The 19409-nt window shown below is 42.5% G+C and overlaps 1 protein-coding gene across 1 annotated transcript in view; it reads right to left on the bottom strand.

The window, feature by feature from the left end:
• The window catches only part of INPP5F (inositol polyphosphate-5-phosphatase F), a 37665-nt gene extending 36031 nt beyond the window's left edge, over positions 1-1634 (bottom strand). Inside the window, exon 1 of the mRNA XM_056494285.1 lies at positions 1297-1634. Coding sequence (XP_056350260.1) covers positions 1297-1393 — 97 coding nt within the window. The 5' untranslated portion in view covers positions 1394-1634. The remainder of the gene's footprint in view (positions 1-1296) is intronic.
• Between the last annotated feature and the right edge of the window lie 17775 nt (positions 1635-19409).

Raw genomic sequence — 19409 nt, 5'->3', positions numbered from 1 at the left:
TTTAGCCCATGCAGATGGCTGTAGCCATCACAAACCTAAACCTGAGGGGTTCCCCCCTGTGAAAGCACACATTTCACTGACCAGCAGCACTGGCTGCTAGCTTAACACCAATTATTTTGTAAGATCACTTGCAAATCAAAGTATTGCTGGATTAGTGAAGGTAATGAACAGGAATTAGTCATGCTAACTTGACACAGATTGCAAATTTATCTAAGAGACACAAACTAATTGCACTGAGAAGACACAACTCATGGATGAAAATATAACACAAGAAAGCGCAGTATGAAAAACAGTTCTTTGGAAAAACACAGATAACAACGGTATTTGATGTTTTTGTTTAAAGTTTGTCCAGCCTTTCATAGAAACTCATAGAGTCAGATAGCCAGCCTGGTAATACACATGTTTAGCCATCTTTTTTGGCATAACACAGATCCCAGTTTTAGAAAGCTGTATATAACATCTGCTCAGCCTGCCACATGTTTGGTCAAACAGCTGTTTACAGTTTCTTTCTCATACAAGCAGGCTCAGCATGGTCCTTTCCATCAAAGCTACATATTAGAATTACAGAAAATGACAAAAACTCATAGAATGGTTTGGCTTGGAAGGGACCTTAAAGACCCTCTCGTTCCACCCTCCTGCCATGGGCAGAGGGCACACATTATGCAAAGCAGGACAATTCCCAGGGGTGGCATTTTATTTTACAGACATCTTTACTGAGTAACCTCCTAGGTAGGACAGGATAATTATCATTGTTTCAAAATTCCCTTTTACACAACCTCAGCTCAATTTTTGTTCGCGCTGCCTTCCCTTCAGTCTTACATTAACACACAGTGGGGTTCTGTGTAATTGTCACTCGCACAGCCTGTAATCACTGAAAAATTCAGCAGCACTTCGGAAGGCACAGAATCACAGAACGTCAAAGGGTCGGAATGGACACTCCAGGTCAGCCAGTCCCTACCCAGCGAAGCCACCTGTTCAATTTCTCCGGGAAGAGGCGGCCGGGGGACACATCTGCCCGAAGACGCAATGCCCGTGCATGGGGAGCATCCCTTATGTAAGGGTGACACCAGAACCAGCGATGGTCCCCGGGGACGGGCACGGACACCGGGGACGGGCACGGGAAACACCCGGGAGCGACAGCGCAGCCGGGACACCGGGACCTGCGGCGGCCCGGGAGAGCCGGGGCTGCTCCGGGCAGCGGTACCGAGCCGAACCCCCGCGGTACCGCCGGGCACACCGCGCCGCCCCCGCCCGGTCCCAGCCCGCCCTTCCCCGGGCGCGGCCGCGGGGTCTCACCGGCTCGCAGCTGCAGGCTGCCGTCCCTCCGGCTGCACCACAGCGCCCGCTCCCCGCTCTGCAGGATGTAGTGGTCCTTGGCTTGGAACAGCTCCATGCTCGCACGCCGGGAGAGGGGCACGGAGGGCGGCAGGCAGGGGAAGCGGAGGAAGGGGCGCTCCCGCTGCTCCCGCCGCCGCGCGCGGCCCCGGGGCGGAAGGAGGAATGGCCGGCACGGCGCGGGGGGGAGGCGCGCTCCCGAGCAGCCGCGCGCGGGGGCGCGCACGCGGGCGCTGCCCCGGAGCCGGAGCGCGAGCGCGCGGAGCGGGCGCGAGCTCGGGTTCCGCTCCCGCCGCCGCACGTGACAGCGCCCGGCCCCGCCCCGCGAGCGCTTAAAGGGGCAGCGCGGGGAGGCGGGGCCAGGGGCGGGGCCTGAGGGGGACGGGGCTGCGTTCCCGACCCTGCCCGGGTGTCCTTTCCCTCAGCCTCTTCTCTTCAGCCCGGCTCCCCTCAGCCCGGCTTCCCTTAGATCGGCTCCCCTCAGCCTCTTCCCTTAGATCGGCTCCCCTCAGCCTCTTCTCTTCAGCCCGGCTCCCCCCAGCCCGGCTTCCCTTAGATCAGCTCCCCTCAGCCCGGCTCCCCTCAGCCCCTTCTCTTCAGCCCGGCTCCCCTCAGATCAGTTCTCCTCAGCCCGCTCCCCTCAGCCCCTTTCCCTTCATTCCTCGTTCCCTAATCTCTGCTCCCCTCAGAAAGGATCTTCTCATCCCCTCTCCCTTCATCTCCTCTCTCCTCAGCCCCCTCCCCTCATCTCCGCTCCCCTCAGTCCGGATCTTCTCCCCTCTCCCCCTCAGTTCCACTCCCCTCAGCCCTCAGAAGGTGATACACGATATAACTCGTGGTGAAAGGAAGTCTCAGGACCACAGCACAGGGCTCATCGTTATTTTAAATGTTTATGCACAAGGCGGCACCTCCTAATGAAGGGGCAAATGATTCCCTCTGTCTCTTCTGCAGGCAACCCTGGAAAATGCACCTGCAAACCTGTCACTGCTACAGACCCTTCCCAGCCTTACTGAGGGCTGTCCACAGGCTTCCAGAGCTTTTGTTTGATTACAGAAGCTGGAGTCCCATTCCCTGTGAAGCTGAGGAAGAGATGGACACACAAACAGCATCCTGTCCTGCACGCAGGTAGGGGAGAGATGGAGCAGCTCTGGTGAGCACCTGCCATCCCAGTGAAGGGCTGCTGGCTGCTTCAATTCACAAATTAAAATATTTACCAATTATTGTTAAACCACCTACAGTAGGAGAAAAAACCACTACTTTCAAACCACTCTTTGAAAAAATTGATTTCTCCCATCCTATTTTTCTCCACTGATATATATTAGTGATGCTACAAAACACTAAATGACTAAATGACATTAAGAAATGAGAAATCTCATTATTAAATGTGAACATTCAAAAGCCAGGGAAGAGCTTGATTTTGGGAGGTACTGAGCAGCCAGTCTAGAGAAGCATTTAAGTACAGGCATGACTTTATATGTACAATTTAAATAGGTTTAATTGAACATTAACATCTTTTAAGATAAACATGTACTTCAGAACTTTTCAGGTTTGGGACTAGGAACTGAACTTCTCAGTGGGTCAAAGCATTATTTTTGTTCCCATGCCTTTAGCCTGCACTATCATTCAGTAAATATTTCTCACTTGCAACATCATCTCTATTCTGCTTGCATTTCCCAAATAGTTCAGTGTTGTAGCACAGTGCAGAGGGTCACCATTAAAATGCTTGCAGGGATTTCAAGGACAAAGTTTTGTTCTGCCCTTTTTCATGCTTTGATCAGAGCTTTTTTTTTTCCCCCCCCATGGGTAGTTTTCTGCTTGCATTCAGTGTGTTTCCCAGAGATTCACAGCTGGGTGTTGTTTTTATGAGCCTGTCAGCTTTAGTTAGCATAGGGAGAAAAAAACTGAAAGATTAGTTTTGCATTTTTGCCATTCATTGTCACTAGCTAATGGTAAAGAAATGAGTAGGCTGACAATTAGTCATGCACTCTCTCAGTATTACCTGATTGCCAGCAGCTTGGTTTCAAGTTTAAATGTTGATTAATAGAAAGGGATGTGATGTTGATTAACAGAAAGGGATGTGATTTAGTAGCACTCCACACTTGGAAGTACAATTGGCTGGACAGATTGGACAATTACACCACTCTGCCTGAGGTGAAGGGTACCAGATTTGGAAATGGCATTGTAGACAGTGTGAGGAACTTTATTTCTAAATATTGGTCATTAAAAAGTCGTGAAACTTGGCTTCAATGCTCCTAGCAGTTTCCAGAGAAACATTAGAAAAATCTTGGGTCATCTTTTTTGATGCCAAAGCAACTACAGAAGCCTTTCTTGTTACCCTTCATACTCCTTGGCAGTTTTTAATCCAACTATGCTTTGTCCTTTCTATTTTCATCCCTGTGTGTCCAAGGCAACATCTCTGTACTCTTCCTTGGCATTCCCTACCCACCTCCATGTGCTTCTGTTTTCCTTTGGAGCTTAGGGGGGTCCTATAAGTAAAGTTACTTTCCTCTTCTGAAATATGTTTTTGAGAAGGCTTTTGTGTGCTTTTTAGAGAGGGTCTGTTATGCATTAAATAGAGACTGAAGAGTCTGCTTTGGGAAGGAACCTCCTCAGAGCAAGAATACCACAAGAGGGTCTCCTGACAGGCAATATAGCAGATGAAAGACATTTCTTTGGGACTAGAACATTTTCTGAAGTGCCTGTAAATGTATTACTGAAAAATAGCTGTGTGTTTTGTTTTATAACAGAAAAATACAAAACTATTGGCATGAACATTAGCTTTTTGGCAAGAAAATGAAGACTCAAAACCCAGGGAAAGCAGTTCTGCATAAGAATTTTTGCCTGAATTTATTTTTATATTTCTTTTCATTGAAATTACTTTTTGTGGCAGCTGTAGTTATCTCTAAAGGAAGAGGAACTCTGGTATTTCCTTCTTCCCCATGAATATGTCTTACTGGCAATGGGAATATTTCCATTTCAGTGAGCACTAGGAAAAGAACAACCTCCTCCCTTCAAAGCAATGTGTATGTGGCTAATATCTGCAAGATAAGCTATGGCTTATGGACAGTGTATTGATTTCCCTCTGTTGCACTGGCTGTTAAGAGCAAATCAATGGGACCATTTTCAAAAATAAATGAGAATGTTTTGATTGCCTACGATTATTTTATTCTGAAATTGCAAAGTGCACTTTGCAGACTACCAAGCTGATGCACATAAAAAGATTCCTTACTGTGTTGTTGGGCTGCCTTCCTCAGTTAAAATATGGTTTATACCATACCACGGCCACATTTAATTCATAATTTCTCCAAAGTAAACAGCAGGCTGTTCTTCATGGCCATTGTAATAAAATTTGCATCTCATTTAAAACAGATTCTCCTTGATTTTCATCAGTCTGAAAAAGTAATGCTTTTATTACCCTTTGGAAGAACTTATCTCCCTTTCTTTACTTTTAATTTGGGCTGGGTTTCTCTAAAGAGCAAAATAGCTCCCATTGCAAAAAGAAAAATTCTGTCTTTAGAGAGGATAAAAAGTATAATTTCAGGATCACTGGAATTTAATATGTCTTTTAGAAAAAGAAAAGTTTTAAGAGGTATTTTTTTCTGGGACCATTTAGCCAATTTGAATTAGTTTTGCAATTCGCTTTCTTGGAAGTTGCTTTAATTTCCCTAGAGCTTTTTTTCTATTTTAATATTATAGAAACAAAAAACATCATCATTTTTGTAACACTAGTGGTGTCCACTGCATCTAGCTTTTTCCTCAAAATACATCAGTAGATTAGGCAGTAAAACAGCAAAAGTAACAAAATATATCTATTCCATTTTTGCATAACTAGCTTTATGTGCTGTGAATACTGTGGAGGCCAAGCACCAAATGACACTTGAAGAACAGCAGTAGTTGCCAAGTGCTGAAGTGTTGTACACGTCTTTTTGTCACTTTTCCCTGGGTTTGGCTGCCCTAGGAAAAGGAAATGTATTAGCTATTCAGTGCAAAAATCTGTCAGTCATATGTGATGGAAATAAATGCAGGAAAAGTGGGTGAGGGGGGGGTTGAATCACATTCCTCTTGCTCCCTGCTCTCCTGGCACTCCTAATTTATGCAATATTTATGAATTTTTATGCACTGCTTACATTCGTGTCATGCCCAGGAGCTCCAGTTCTGAATAAGGATCCCCACTGTGTGAGGTGCTGTGCAGAGCCAGCAATGTCTGCTCAGATTCCAGGGATTTAGAACAATTACAAAAGGCAAGGTCAATAACAGAATGAGATGTTTAAGGGATGAACATAAGATGATGAGGCATTTTTCATCATGCAGTGGTCTCAGCATTCCAGGATTTAAACATTACCGAGTTGTGATGGAAAACATACTTTAGTACTCAATTCAATTAATAAAGTTTTAACTCTAAATATTTATATTACATCACTCTAGTGGACTCTATTCTCTGCATTAAGAATAACATGCTTTCAAAATAGCACATATACAGCTGCAGCAAAAGTCTATGCAACAAATTAAGTTGGGGTCAAATTCTCCTTCCCTCACCCCAGAAGTTGTTCCAGAGGGAACTTTGCAGAGTAAGGTCTGACACGCTATGACATTCAGCAACAATACTGAATGCTGCTAAAGCCAGCTTAAATAATCCTTTCCTCCTTCCCAGCTGCGTGTTTCTATTCCTGTCCCATGCCTGCACTGGATAGCCACAAGCATTTGTACAGCATATTGTTAACTGGATTTGCAGATGCACAGTAACCTATTAAATACTATTTATGAAGCTGGACTCCAAATCACAGTAACTGAAGGTAGAACAAACTAACCTGGCCTTACTAAGCAGAAGGAGCCTAATTTTGTGGGGTCAGGACTTACCTTAGTGTCACTCAGTGCCAGTGTCACACTGAGCACAGTCAGATCATGTCTATGGTATGGATACCCCAATGCCAGCCATGCCTGCATTAAGAAACAGTGCCATAGAATTGGAAAGGATTTGGAGAACTAAACAACTGGTGCTGAGGGTCCAGCTGCTGAACTATGCACACTCCAGGGGTTAGTTTTAAGATTAGGTCTAGTTTTGTCCTACAGGCCCCTTAGCAGCTGGAGCCTGTCAGAGGCAGCTCTGAAGTAGATCTCCTGTTTTCTGTTGCAATTCTTAAGGAACCCAGTTCATGTGCTCACATATAGAACAGCAGAGCCCTGGGCTGAGCCTCAGACAGTGTCATCCAAAGGAGCTTTTCCAGGCACCATCATCTTTCCCAAATGTCATGAGGTGGAACAGTAGGAGTGATCTTCTGGGAGCCTTGCTGTATCTCAGACAGATTCACCAACACACAGATGAGGTGATTGTTTTTAACACTGTGAGTGAAATTACTCTGGCAGAAATTGGGAGCCATAAAAAACTTCACTGACACACACACCCACAGGTCTCCATGAGAACTCATGTTTACAGAACCTCTACCTAATGCTGCATTTACACTGCAGATACACCTCAGTGTTTAAGAGGAGTAGAGATGTGTGATGTTCTCCTCCCAAGAGCAGAATCTCTAGCTGCCAGGCAACAATTTAGGTCAAAAAACACTTATCAGCTTTTCCTTCATCTGTGGCATATGGACAAAAAAGTCCCATGTAGATCTGCAATCCTCAAGCTCTTGATGCTCAGTTAAGTACTGTGCCGGTAATTAGAATTCTTATGACTCTCAAAGGGCTAAACCAGAAGATTAAAAGAACTTTATTTTCCTCTGAGATTATATGTTCTATACTTGAGTGACTGGGAGAGATGATCATTGCTATATACAGGCTAAAAGTGTTTATTGCTGGCTTTGCTTTTCTTGTGCAATGCTATGTAGGTCATTGTCAAACCTAGGGAAAGAAGATAGACATGAGGCTGAAAAAGAGGACTGAAAATCAGAAAGCATGAGTCCTTGTCCTTGAGCACACAGCGGGTTCTTTGCACCACACTTTTAGATTCATGACTTAAGGTAACATTTTTTCCCTACTATGCAAAAGTGTTATAACCTGACTATATTGATGTGTGTACAATGTTTTAAACTGCCATGGTAACAGTTTACATTCGTATTTATATGCACATAAATGAAAGTAAGGTCTATCTTTTATAGTAATAATAATAAAATAGAATTTATGTATGGTCATACCTCAGACAAATCAGGGAAGTTCTGTATTTTTGTTGGAGTCAATCAGGTTCTGCATTTGCAGGGGGGACTGCCAGTGAGAATCAACATTGGAGTGGAGCAAGACGGAACAAGAGCCACGTGAAACACTTGGCAAAGTGCTTTTCATTTTGATATTTTAATTATATTACAATATCTATATATCTAAACAATTTGTCTACTGCATTTCTGTACAAGATTTTTACCCTGGCTCTATGGCCATGTGTGATAAATCAGAGGGCTATAACACTGTGACAGGTATGGAGCTCAGCTTTACCTGATGTTTCTGAGATAAGGTCAAAGACATTCCTAAACAAAATTTTAAAATATCCTAGAAACTGCATATAAATGGCTAATTGCCTCTTTGGGGGAAGAGACACAAGAAGAATTGCAAGGCATCCTTTCATTTATTCAGGCCATATACACTATTGCACCATATAGGATGTAGGAGGAAAGAGAACCATCCCTGAGTAATTACTGAAGGAAAATTACATGCATGAGTTGTTGTTGCAGGAGTTACACTAGGTCATCAGTCTGGTAGGGCCAGGTGGAGACATGATCAGCTTGGAGAAGTAAGTGCTGGTCTTTGAAAACTGACAGAGAATGAGGCCCCAGAAAATAGGAAAAGTATTCAGATTTCTAATTTCTTATTGATTTCCAATGTCTGTGAAACCACTGGGCGGTTATAATTTCCTATATATTGAGGAATCTATGCCACCATCCTGACCTTAACAAAGGGAAAGTAGGAAGAGTCACAGAATTTTAGAACAGTCAGGCTCTTTTCTTAAATGAAAAGAAAGAACAGAAAAAAATTTATCAAAGCATGTACTTTCAAATACCTGCAGGACAATGAAGTGTGTGAACAGTTAAGACAATAAACATGAGATTGAATCAAATCCTTTCCTCTTATGACAGGCTAGCAGTCCTGGGCAGTAGTTGTGTCTGCACTTAAAGTGACCTTTGATCCTGTTCCTTGGAATTTCCCTGTAACTACCTAATGAAATATGGTCCATTTCTGGCACCTCCACAGTCCTAACTTTTGGGAATTTTCGCCTGGACACTGGTTACTAATGGTTCACACTCTAGTTTGGTGCCACCCTGTACCTTTACCAATGGCCCAAATAATGGAATAACAAGGGTACTTAGTAAACTCACCAGGCTAGGAGGGTCAGAAAGCCTGCTGTGTATCAGGATTCCATTAGAGGTTATTATGGCAAGCTGAATAAATTACCTGATATTAATGAAATGCCTGGCAAAAGGAAAAATTTTCAAGAGTAATAATCATCTGTATAAATACAAGCTCAGGAACAGTTGGTTACTTAGAAGTTCTGGGGTAGTCCTGGATCATAAATTGATAAAGGAACCAGTAACAAAAAAAGTGAAATAAAAATCCATTTACACTACAATGAATACATAGGAGATTATGCATAAGACCTACCCAGTAATCCTTTTACTCTACTCTTGAGTCAGACCTCAGTGGGAATTGTATACTCAGTTTGATACAACCATTTTAAGAATTATCTATCGAAAGCAGGCCAAAGGAAATGAAGGGTAATCCGAACTTTAAAAACTGTCATTTATTATTTGAAGAACGGGGATTTTTTTGCCTAGTTTCTCATTGGAAACAGGAAAACAGTCTTGAAACACACGAGAATTGCTTGAAAGAGGACAAGAATAACTGTTTTCTTTGCCCAGTGTTGCTGAGCCATAGAATGATGGAGGCTGAAAGGTACCTGTGGTTCAAGCCCTCTGCTCACAGCAGGATCAGCTAGGGAAGGTTATCCAGGTTCATGTCCAGCAGGGTTTGGGTATCTCCAAAAACAGTGACTCCACTCCCACTTTGGGCAATCTGTTCCACTGTTTGACCACCTTCACAGAAAAATAAAAATTCTTAACTCTAAGTGTAATTTTTTGTATTTCAGTTTGCAGCCATTTCCTCCTGTCGCTTCACAGGATATCCATGAGAAGAGTCTAGCCCCATCTTTTCTTCCTCCCATCAGGCATTGAACACACATTGAAAATGTTCCCCCCTGAATCTTTTCATTTTGAGGCTAAACAATCCCAAGTCTTATTCCAGAAAATGCAAGTGCTGAGTATAATCACAGGAAGAATGAGTTAGACAAACAAATGAGTTAGAAACAAAGCATTTGGCTAAACAGGCCTGGGAATAGACTGCTCAGTTACATTATGTGGGCACTATCCACTGCTGGGGTTGTTTAAGAACAGGTTAGGCAAGGCAGGAACGAGGTAATGTGATCTCTTCCTATTCACAGCCTATGAGGATTTGCTGCACCCTAATTTTTATGAATCACAGTCTCTTTGCCCATTTCCACATTTCTTTAACCTTCTTTTCACCCATTCATTCCCTGTCTTTCTTGTCTCATCTGTCAAGCAGCAGGAGAAGTTTCTGCCAAGGTGTAGCAACCCCACAGAAATGCAAATACTTGCCAGCTGCAAGAAATTGCAACATTCATCCTACTCAGCCCTCTTTGCTTTCTGTGCCTCTTCTGGCTGGGTTCTGAGCCTTCTTCTTCTTATTCTTCTTCTGAGCCACGGTCTTCATGTCATGTCCTGTGTGCTGCTCTTGTGAGGTCACTGCCTCGTTATAGATATTGTGCAAGTTGAACTCAGGCATTCAGAGCCACCTGAGAGAGGGTAGGATTGTCACACTTCAGGCCAGTGGATTCCAGCACTTCCCTAAGGCTGTAAACATTTCCCCAGAAGGTTTGGGCCACAGCTTCTCATTTTATTGTTTTAATTAAGAAAAGAAAGTCTTCTTCATAAGAGTTTTGTTTCTTTCTGTGACATATATCAGTTTTTCAGTGCTGCTTTTTTTTTTCCCTAGGCTGCTGTTGTAAGTTGTGGAAGGAAAAAGGGAAAAAAAAAAAAAGAAAAAGAAAAAAGCCTGACATCCCATTTGTGCCCCCCTAGACATATTTACCTCTTTAGAGAAAAAGCAGCCCTGAATGTGCCAAAAAACCCACTCCAAAAAGTGAGAAAGCAAACATGAGCAAGTCCCCAAATAACTTTCCAGTTTGAAATGAAGTTTCTGAGACCAGCTGGTGCATCACACAAGCGATTGTTCTATTTGGCTGATTTGATTTGCCTTGAGCTGCAATGTTAATTACAGTGAAAAAAATAAACACAAACTCCAGTTAAATTTGCTAACAATCTTAAAAACAGGAGCTCCTGCCCTACTCTTAATCAAACACAGAGTCCAAAAGCAAACACTGTTTAATACTAACAAAACCAGCCGTGGTCATAAGTTGGATCCTCAGTTAGAATATGTAATTTTAAATATCAGTTTTGTTTAATAAAAGATAAAATTCCTGCCAGTGTTTCATAATGCCTATGGGGAAAGGATTTGAGGAGTACTGAGAATCAACACCACTGGATTATATAACTGACACTGCAAATAATTCACTGTGCTTCTTGTAAACTGGAATAATGGGAACATGACCTATGCCCATGGAGTATTTAATGACTAACAAGCACTTTGGAATCAGGTAATTAAAAGACTATTTAAGTACACACAAGAGCATGCAAAGTTCTCTGAGATGGAAATCAGGTGAAAAATAATCCCCAACAATTGTGATAATAGGATTAATTTATGTGTATTTAATTTACTACTCCATCACACAAAGACCAGTTTTTGCTCTGTGCTTTACATATCCTCTTCTTACAGTCCAGTTTGTTCAAGGGAAGGCTGTGTCAGCTATCAAACCATAAAGATTGGAGCAATCCTTAGAGTCAGACGTTTGTGGCTCCTTGGCAGCTTTTATTGGTGACGTAAGTCACTGAAGGGATATGCAATCACTTCCTCTCAGGGAAAAAGTGGCTTATATAAATTCTGACCTAGCCTGGCTTTCACCTAGAGCACCCTCAACAAAACAAGTATTTACTGAATATATTGATGGTGATTTTAATATTTTGCCCTTTCAAAATGAGTTTTTCAGAAATCAAAGTGTAGCTGTACCAGTGCTGGTCAGAAGGGACCTCTGGAGATTGCTAGCCTAACCTTTCACTTGAGGCAGCACTGTATTTAAAAGCAAGGCTGAGATATTATATTTTATTTTTACCTCCTCACACTGCATCTTCCCAGTCTGTATAAGTAAAAAGAACTGCTACAAAGCGCTAGAACTACTTAAATCCCGCTCTTATTTTGTAGTTTTGAGGTTTTGAAGTGTTCAGGCACCTCTAAGAGCAATACCTGAGCCAAAGATGCTGCGTATGTGCCATAAGAGCGATACAAGCATTACAAGCATTGTCTGGGCAGACGTGCGGAGCTCAGTGCCATCCCCGTCCCTTTCGGGGTCTCAGGTGAGGCTCTCCCGTCACTTCTCCGCTTTTCTGTGGAATCACCGGGCCCGGTTTGGCTGCCATCCGCGGGGCGCTGCTGCCCCCTGCCGGCCGGCGTCAGAGCCCCCTACGTCACGGGCTCTGACGTCATAGCGGGGGAACGGCCGCGATGTCTGTCACTGGCACAGCGGACAGACTGCCCCGGCTGGCCCTGAGGAACGAGATTTTGTTACGCTGTTCTGCGTTTAATGCTAGTGCTCTAATGGACCCTTTTCGTGGTCACAGAATCACAGAATTGTCAAGGTTGGAGGAGACCGTCGATTATCCACCCCTAAACCACAAACCATATCATCCGGCTCCTCGTGAACACTTCCAGGGATGGTGACTCCACCACCTCCATGGACAACCAATTCCCAGTGCCTGAGAAGCTAGAGAGTGAAAAAAAATTCTTCTAATACCTAATCTGAATCTCCTCATCTCAAAATCTGTATGATGAATGCTAAATTACCATTCACTGGTACTGTTAGGTTCTTCCATTGGGTGAATTTTGCCTTTATCAGAGCATCATGTAGCAAAACCCATTAGTTAGAAACAAATTCCTGAGCTTAAGCCCAAGGAACTTCAGGAGTTTATATTTTAAATTTGACAGACTCTTGGGGTTTGTTTTGCCTAGGTGCACCTTCTGCAAAAAACCTGCTTGAGTCACACTGGAAATGTCCATTTGAGCTAATACAAAAATTGAGTCTCTTCTTGCTCAGTCATTTACATAAATATATTCAGGCTCTGTTCCAACTTCTGGAATCAAAGGAAGCTTTGGCTGTCCAGTCTTTGAGGCAGAAAATCCACCAGGGAGGACAGGGGAAATTGTAAGCACAAAAAGCTCCTTAAATCTCCTGCCCCTGAAAGGAGAGTTACAGGAAAAGAAGCAGCAGGAAGGGATTGCTCCAATGGATCAGGCTTCATCAACAACTGCTGGAGACTCATGCAGAGCTCCCAATGGAAAACAGAGGGACAAAAAGTAAAAATATCACCAATGTGACACAGAGAATTTCACCGTCTTGGTGATATGGCTTGGATGGTACAAAATGTGAATCAATTATGAAGATGAATGCTTTAAGCCTCTCTGTAAAAATCTGAGAACATATGTTTAATTTTAATGTAATGAAACCAAGAAAGCATAATTTATGGTAAAGGAGTAACTTTTATCAGATTTATCAGAGGAAAGTACAATACACACTCACAAATAATAAATATATGTCTCAATTCTACGTTCCTCACTTGATAAAAACCACAAATTCAAGTGAGTGAGTAAAATTTGCAAACTTTTCCTGGGTGAACATTGATACAGGGCCTGGTTTTGTAGCTGGCTGATTCATTCTCTCCTCTAGAAATGCCAGGCCCATCCCACCAACACTGACCTGCTCACTAATCTCAAAAGTAGGTGCCACTGACAGCAAGGTATTTGAAATCACACCTTCCCCCCTGTTTTTTCCACTTCAATTTACCATGCTTTCCCTCAGTTAGCTTGTGCTCAGTTTCTGCCCTGCAGGAAATTAAGAGCTGCTGCTTGTGTTCACTCCAAAAGAGCTGCTGAAGAAGTTCTGGGTTTGCTTTTTTTTTAATTTGCAGGCCTGTACTTCTTTTGAGATTGATGGAGTAAGACCATTGGTGATTTTGAGATTTGGAATGAGGATTAGAGTTGTGGTTATGGAATAAAAAGGTACAGAAATGAGCCAATGGATTTCTTTTGGGTTTATAAACTGAAACAAACTCTAATGCCTAAGTTTGAGATAATTATCTTTGTGTTGATCCCAGACTGGAAATGTTTATTGGCTTTATGTGAAGATCAAGAGTGTCGTGTGCAATAAAGCTTCTACAAAACCCATCTTGGAAGCCAAATCTGTTAAAACGCTGGATATGTCAGTGTTGCTTGTTATAACTGGAACTGCAGGAACCCAAGGCCTCCAATGCAAACCTGATACCTTTTATAAGCTTTGAAAAGAAAACCTAGGAATGGGGACATTCCCCAGAGCCTGCCCACACTGCTGGGGAGCATCCTGCCAACACGGTGGGCACATGCAAGATGAGAAACTTCTCTTTGCTATTACAGTAAACCATTTTCCATGGCGGTCCTCCTGCTTCGCCAGCACGGCAGGAGGAAATTCTGGTGCTCGGCAGGGGCTGCAGGGAGGCGGCGGTGCCGCGCCGGGAGCCCTGGCGGGTGACATCAGCAGCGCCCTGCCCCGGCTCTCTGCCGAAGGACATCCTGTAAGGTGCCTCAGGTTCCACAGCTGCCTCTGACTGCAATCCCAAAACAGGGACGTGCGCACGGAGGGGCTGGTGGGGTCGCGCCGTAAATCCGAGGCACGGCAGGAGCCAGAACCCAGCCATGCACTTTCTCAGCTCTGGCAAATCCACGTCCTCTAATTTCACAACCATGTCTGCTTCTTAGCGGAGTCAAGCACAAACTATTTAAGGCAGGGATTCCCTACGCAGGTAATTGTATGTTATATAATAAAAGTTTTGTGATTAATTGTTACTGAGGAGAAAAAAAAAAGGTATAAAAATAATAATTGCTCTGATTCCCACCTTCTCCAGTAGTGCCTATTTTCCTTGAAGTAATCAGGGACTTGTTGCTAGGTAGTTAATATTAAAGGTACCTTAAATATTTTAATGTGTCTATGCCTGCTGTTTCTAGGCAGCAATATTTGTTTATGATATTGTTATCCAACCCTACCTTATATACTTTATTCAGTGTAATCTAATATATCCAAACGGCTAAACTTCAGTTCTTATACTTTTATTTGTCACAGAGTAGCATATTGGAGCAACTACTCTTTAGAATGAAAAGATACCTCTCATGTGCAAGATTTAATCTTTGTCAGGGTGCTAGTTAACAATTTTAGGAACTCAATTAAATAAATAAGGCCATTTAAAATTTGGTAGTGCTTTGGTGCACTTTCAGCACCAGCAGATGCTTATATCTGCCATAGTGCAAATTTCTAGAGTTTTCAAGTAAATTTTATGTTTTCACTCTTTTGGGTGGAGAGAAGACAATTTGGATTGATTTACAGTTACCTTGATCCTTGTTTTCATGCTTCCAGGCATGTTCCATCTTAAGAGCTGGCTTTATACTGGGCATGCAGTCATGCAGAAACTTTGATCAATGTTTGAGTTTATTGGCTCAGGGTCAAGATTATTACCTTTAATTGATGAGGGAGGTTAGAGTTGAACTCCCAGGACTTTTTTTTTGACCAAGCTCTCCAATTTTTAAAGAGAAATCTTCACATGCAAAACTGCTCTACCTTGCTCTTTTTTTCTAAGTGGTAATAGGCCAAGGGAAAGAAACATTTCATGATTGTTGGAAAGGCAGTTGGGGAGAGCAAAAATGAAGATGAGACAGGAGCTCATCATCAGTTGTGACACAATGGAAGATCCTGGGGACCAAGTACTCACCAACACCTACTGAAATGCCCAACTAGAGATGTGTGTAATCATTTCATCAATGCTTTGGAAGTAAAAATTGCTGTATGTGTGGCTGTTGGGCAAAACTGCTTTAGGTTTTCCTTCCTTTCATCTCAATTTAAATAAAATAAGAAAGCTTGCACTGGGTTTATGGCTCTTACTAACAGATTTTACAATCTGAGCTGTGCACTTGGAGTGGCAAGACAGAGTGCTGACAACTTCCATTCTTTGCCACGAATCAGTATGGGCTGCAGAAAAAAAACACATTATCTGCCTGCCAACCCTGTGGGAAACGCACAAGGGAATTATTCCAGACACTGCTCATTTCTGCAAATGGAAGGAGCAGAGCTTTCCTGACAAGACAGAAATGGATGAGAGCAAAAAGTTCATGAATTGATGAAAAGCAATAAATCAGGGCTTCAAGTAACTCATGTGGATGGTTTTGCAAATCTCATCTGTTCACTGTCAGGGGCTGCAGAAATGAAGTAAAAAACAGGCTAAGTTCCAAAATCTCTTTGTTGCTAAATTGAGTGTATTCCTTTTACTGTTTTAAAACTCAGGTAACCTCCCATTTTTAAAAATTATTTTATATTTGAGAAGTCAGATGACAAGCAGACAGATCATCTATCCACTGAGTAGATATAAGTAGCAATATTTTGAAGTTTGTTACATTTTCTTCCCCGCTCACCTCATTCCTAACAGAGGCACCATATTTCATTAGAAGGAGTTAATTATTTTCATCTCTGTTCTATCTCCAGCCTTTTTACCAAGACTTCCAACAATGCTATGCTTTAGTGCAAACCCTATCAGTGATCTGTTTGTTGTGGAACACGTCAGAGAACATTGCACAGTCCTTGAATAGATGTCAAATGCAAAGAACCAGGGATGAAGAACTCCAGATTACATTTTTAATTCTAAGACATGAAGTGTGTCCTTACAGATCAACATCCTTTGGAATTATTTTATGAAATATATGTGGCAAATGTGCTTTTCTTTTAACACACTGAAATTTAATGTAAGATCCTCCACTTCTGCTTGCCCTGCAATTTGGTGTTGCAGGAACATATGGAAGCTAAAGGCTACTGGGAACTGTTCTTTCCTTTCATGCAGATTTCCAGCTTCTAGAGTGGGAATTCCAGCAGGAACAACTGAACTAGCCTCTTTATTCTTTTTATGTTGCTTATCCTGGAAAGGTGTTTGACTGAGAATTGGTGTGTTTCCCTGCTTTGTAACCAGCCTCCTTCCCATCTTAAAATAACTCTTGCTCTGGATTACAGGGGCTGGCATTCAGTTACATTGGTCTCTAGTGTTACAGACCATCCACACTCCCCTAGTGGATGGGCACAGGGACTGATCCCATGCACAATCCTGTGGATGTGTTCCCTGGGCACAGCTCAGGAACCCAAATTATCCAGTCTTAAAGGCTGTTTCTTTGTGCAACCAGGCCAATGTATCTCAGTGTCACTCATTTATCTTTAAGCAAGTTATTTATCTTAAGAAAAAATAGTTTAAACACACTTGCTCATTTGGCTCTCCTATCCCATTGCACATAAATAGGTGAAAGTGACAATAAAATCACTGCTTGCTAAATGCTAAAATGACTGTGTTCATATTTCATTAATGGCAGTACTATATCTACCCAGAGAAGTTTGGCTTTGGAGTTTTAGTATTTACATTAAGGCTCCAGGAAATGGTATTTTGTATGGTTAACTTCTGGCTTCGATCTGTATTCCACAGCTGAGCTCAGATTAGTTTTTTTCCTGAAGGCCTCCTTTACCCAAGGGGCCCAGAACGGCTGGATTGGTTTCTGTCAGAAAAACTGTTTTACTGCTGGCTTTTGTAATAAATCCAAAATTTTACAATATTCAACTTTTACAGCACTTAGATTTGTTTCTAGGACAACTGCATTTTATTTCTTGGACACAATAGGACCAAGAGCACAGAAATTATTGCCCATAACTAGACCTTTGTTCTAAGCTAATTTTTCCCCATGTTTGTGTATGTCTTATTTACATTCATGATATAGTGCCTTCTATTTGGTCACCTGAGTATTTAAAAAGATCAATACATGCACTTTTAAGGAGGGACATTGAAAATATTGCAAATTAAAAACTTCTCATAATCATACCTTGACTTTGTCCTCTTCAGCAGCTGTGTGCCAGCCACCAGAAGGTATTTTTTATTATAATTATGTTTAAAAGAGATCCCCTCACTGAGGACACTGGATCAGGGCTTTCCTTCACTCACCTTGACCTGAGGTGCAGGGGCAGAACCTGCCTCTACAAACTGCTGTGCTGCTTTCCTGCCTCCTGGGTGGAGTATGATTTGTACCCCTTTCCTTCCCCACCTTGCCTGCAAACACAGCTCAGCCAACATAAAGCTGAAAGCAAAACATATCCCAGATAAAGGGTTTGTCCCTCCCTCTGGAGAGGAATCAGACACCAGGCCTGTCTTAGTATGCTCCTGGGGGCAATGTAACTGCTGCCCCTTCCTCGGGGCACACCATGGTTTGGCAGTCTGTAAATAAATAGTCAAAATGCTATATTTACAGGAAACACAATGCCTTGCTGCTGTGAGGGTTTAAAAATAGAGAACAGGCCACTACTGGCATTTAAAATAGCACTAGCTGGACAAGATAGTGCAATCAGAAAATAGCCTAAGCTTTTACTGTGGTTCTGTGTACAGGCTTTTCATATCCCTCCTGCTACTTTCCAATGAGCTGAAGCAGTGCCTTTCACTGACAGGGGATTGTTTGCTTTTGAATAAATTGCATTGCTTAACATTTATTCAATTTTTTGAAATGGCTACTGCAAATGCACTGTGTATTTGAAAACCTTGCATTCAACAGCACAGTTGCTGTTTGTTGTGCACAGCTGTATTTAGAAAGTAATGTAACATAATTCTTACAGTTTTAAACTCCTAATTACTTTCTACCTGAGTTTCAAAGCCAAGTTCCCAGCTGTCACCCAGGGTCAAAGCACAGAGCAGGTACAACCATCCTGCAGAAAAGCAAGTGAAGGAGGAATCCCCTTCCTCTGCCAGCTGCACACATCAGTGGTACTCAAGGCAGCAAACAGGCTCTGCAGAGAGTAGGTCAGGAGCTCACAGGGAATGGGTGGGAATCGTCAGCTGCTTCCTCCTTGGCCACTCCCTCCTCCCAGCCCTTATGCAGGATTTGTAGCTATGCTGATGTGTCAAGACATATAAGCTGGACTGGGCGCAGTTTAGTCTTGAGCAACAGAGGAAACAAAGAGAGACTATGAGTCAGAGCACCAGTCTCCAGCTAGGCAGCTCCAGGGCAACCAAATGCACTTTCCCTTATTAGGCCACATCATGAAACCTCACTTTGTTTTGAGTTGTACCTAGTTCTGCAGTAGTAGCGCCGACTTTAAGAATCAACTTCTAAAGCAGCACTTGGTAGAGTGCAGCTCTACCTCCAGCCTTGCTTCTTAAAAGAACCCCATCAGTTGTAATTGAATTTGACTCCACCCACTCTGACCAAGACTGAATAGTGTAACATGAATCAGGCTCCATTAGCAGCAAATGACATGTATTAAAAATCTAGCACCTGTTTAACTTCCTATAAATACTACATTTTTAAGACTATAATCCTAATTTATACTGTGCCACCTCAGTTAATGAGGTGGTTTTGATCTGGATTGTTTTACTAGTCTAAGAGAAATCATTAAGAGATAGAGCCTTATGTCTCCCACAAACTTTGCTTAGAGAGCTCAGTTCTAAAAATCCACAGCTGATTTTCCTCAATTTAAGTATTTTTGTTATATGATGTCAGATACATGTCCTCAGCTGAAATGTAACCCTGCATGAGCAATGTGCCACTGAAGTGAGTTCATGCAGGAATTATGCAGGCAGCTGAACTTTCACACCTCTTCTTCTAGAATGCCACAAATGCTGCTCCCAAAGCTGGAGCAGCCAAAAAGGTTACAAGACACTGTGTATTCTCACACAGAGCAATTGACTATGAAAATGAAACTGGAAGGCACATCAACCTTCTACCTACAACTAAGCAGACAGTTCACAGCCCAGATGCTACACATATTGCAGTACAATTTACATGCTATGTTGTTACTTTAAAATAAAGAGTGACAGTTCTCAATGACCAATCTCAACCTGTCTCTTAAAAAGAGACATTTTCAG

The sequence above is a fragment of the Oenanthe melanoleuca genome, chromosome 6 (genome assembly GCF_029582105.1).
Source record: "Oenanthe melanoleuca isolate GR-GAL-2019-014 chromosome 6, OMel1.0, whole genome shotgun sequence".
Taxonomy (NCBI): domain Eukaryota; kingdom Metazoa; phylum Chordata; class Aves; order Passeriformes; family Muscicapidae; genus Oenanthe; species Oenanthe melanoleuca.
Note: the sequence above shows the minus strand (reverse complement) of the source record. Positions and strands in the feature narration are given on the sequence as shown.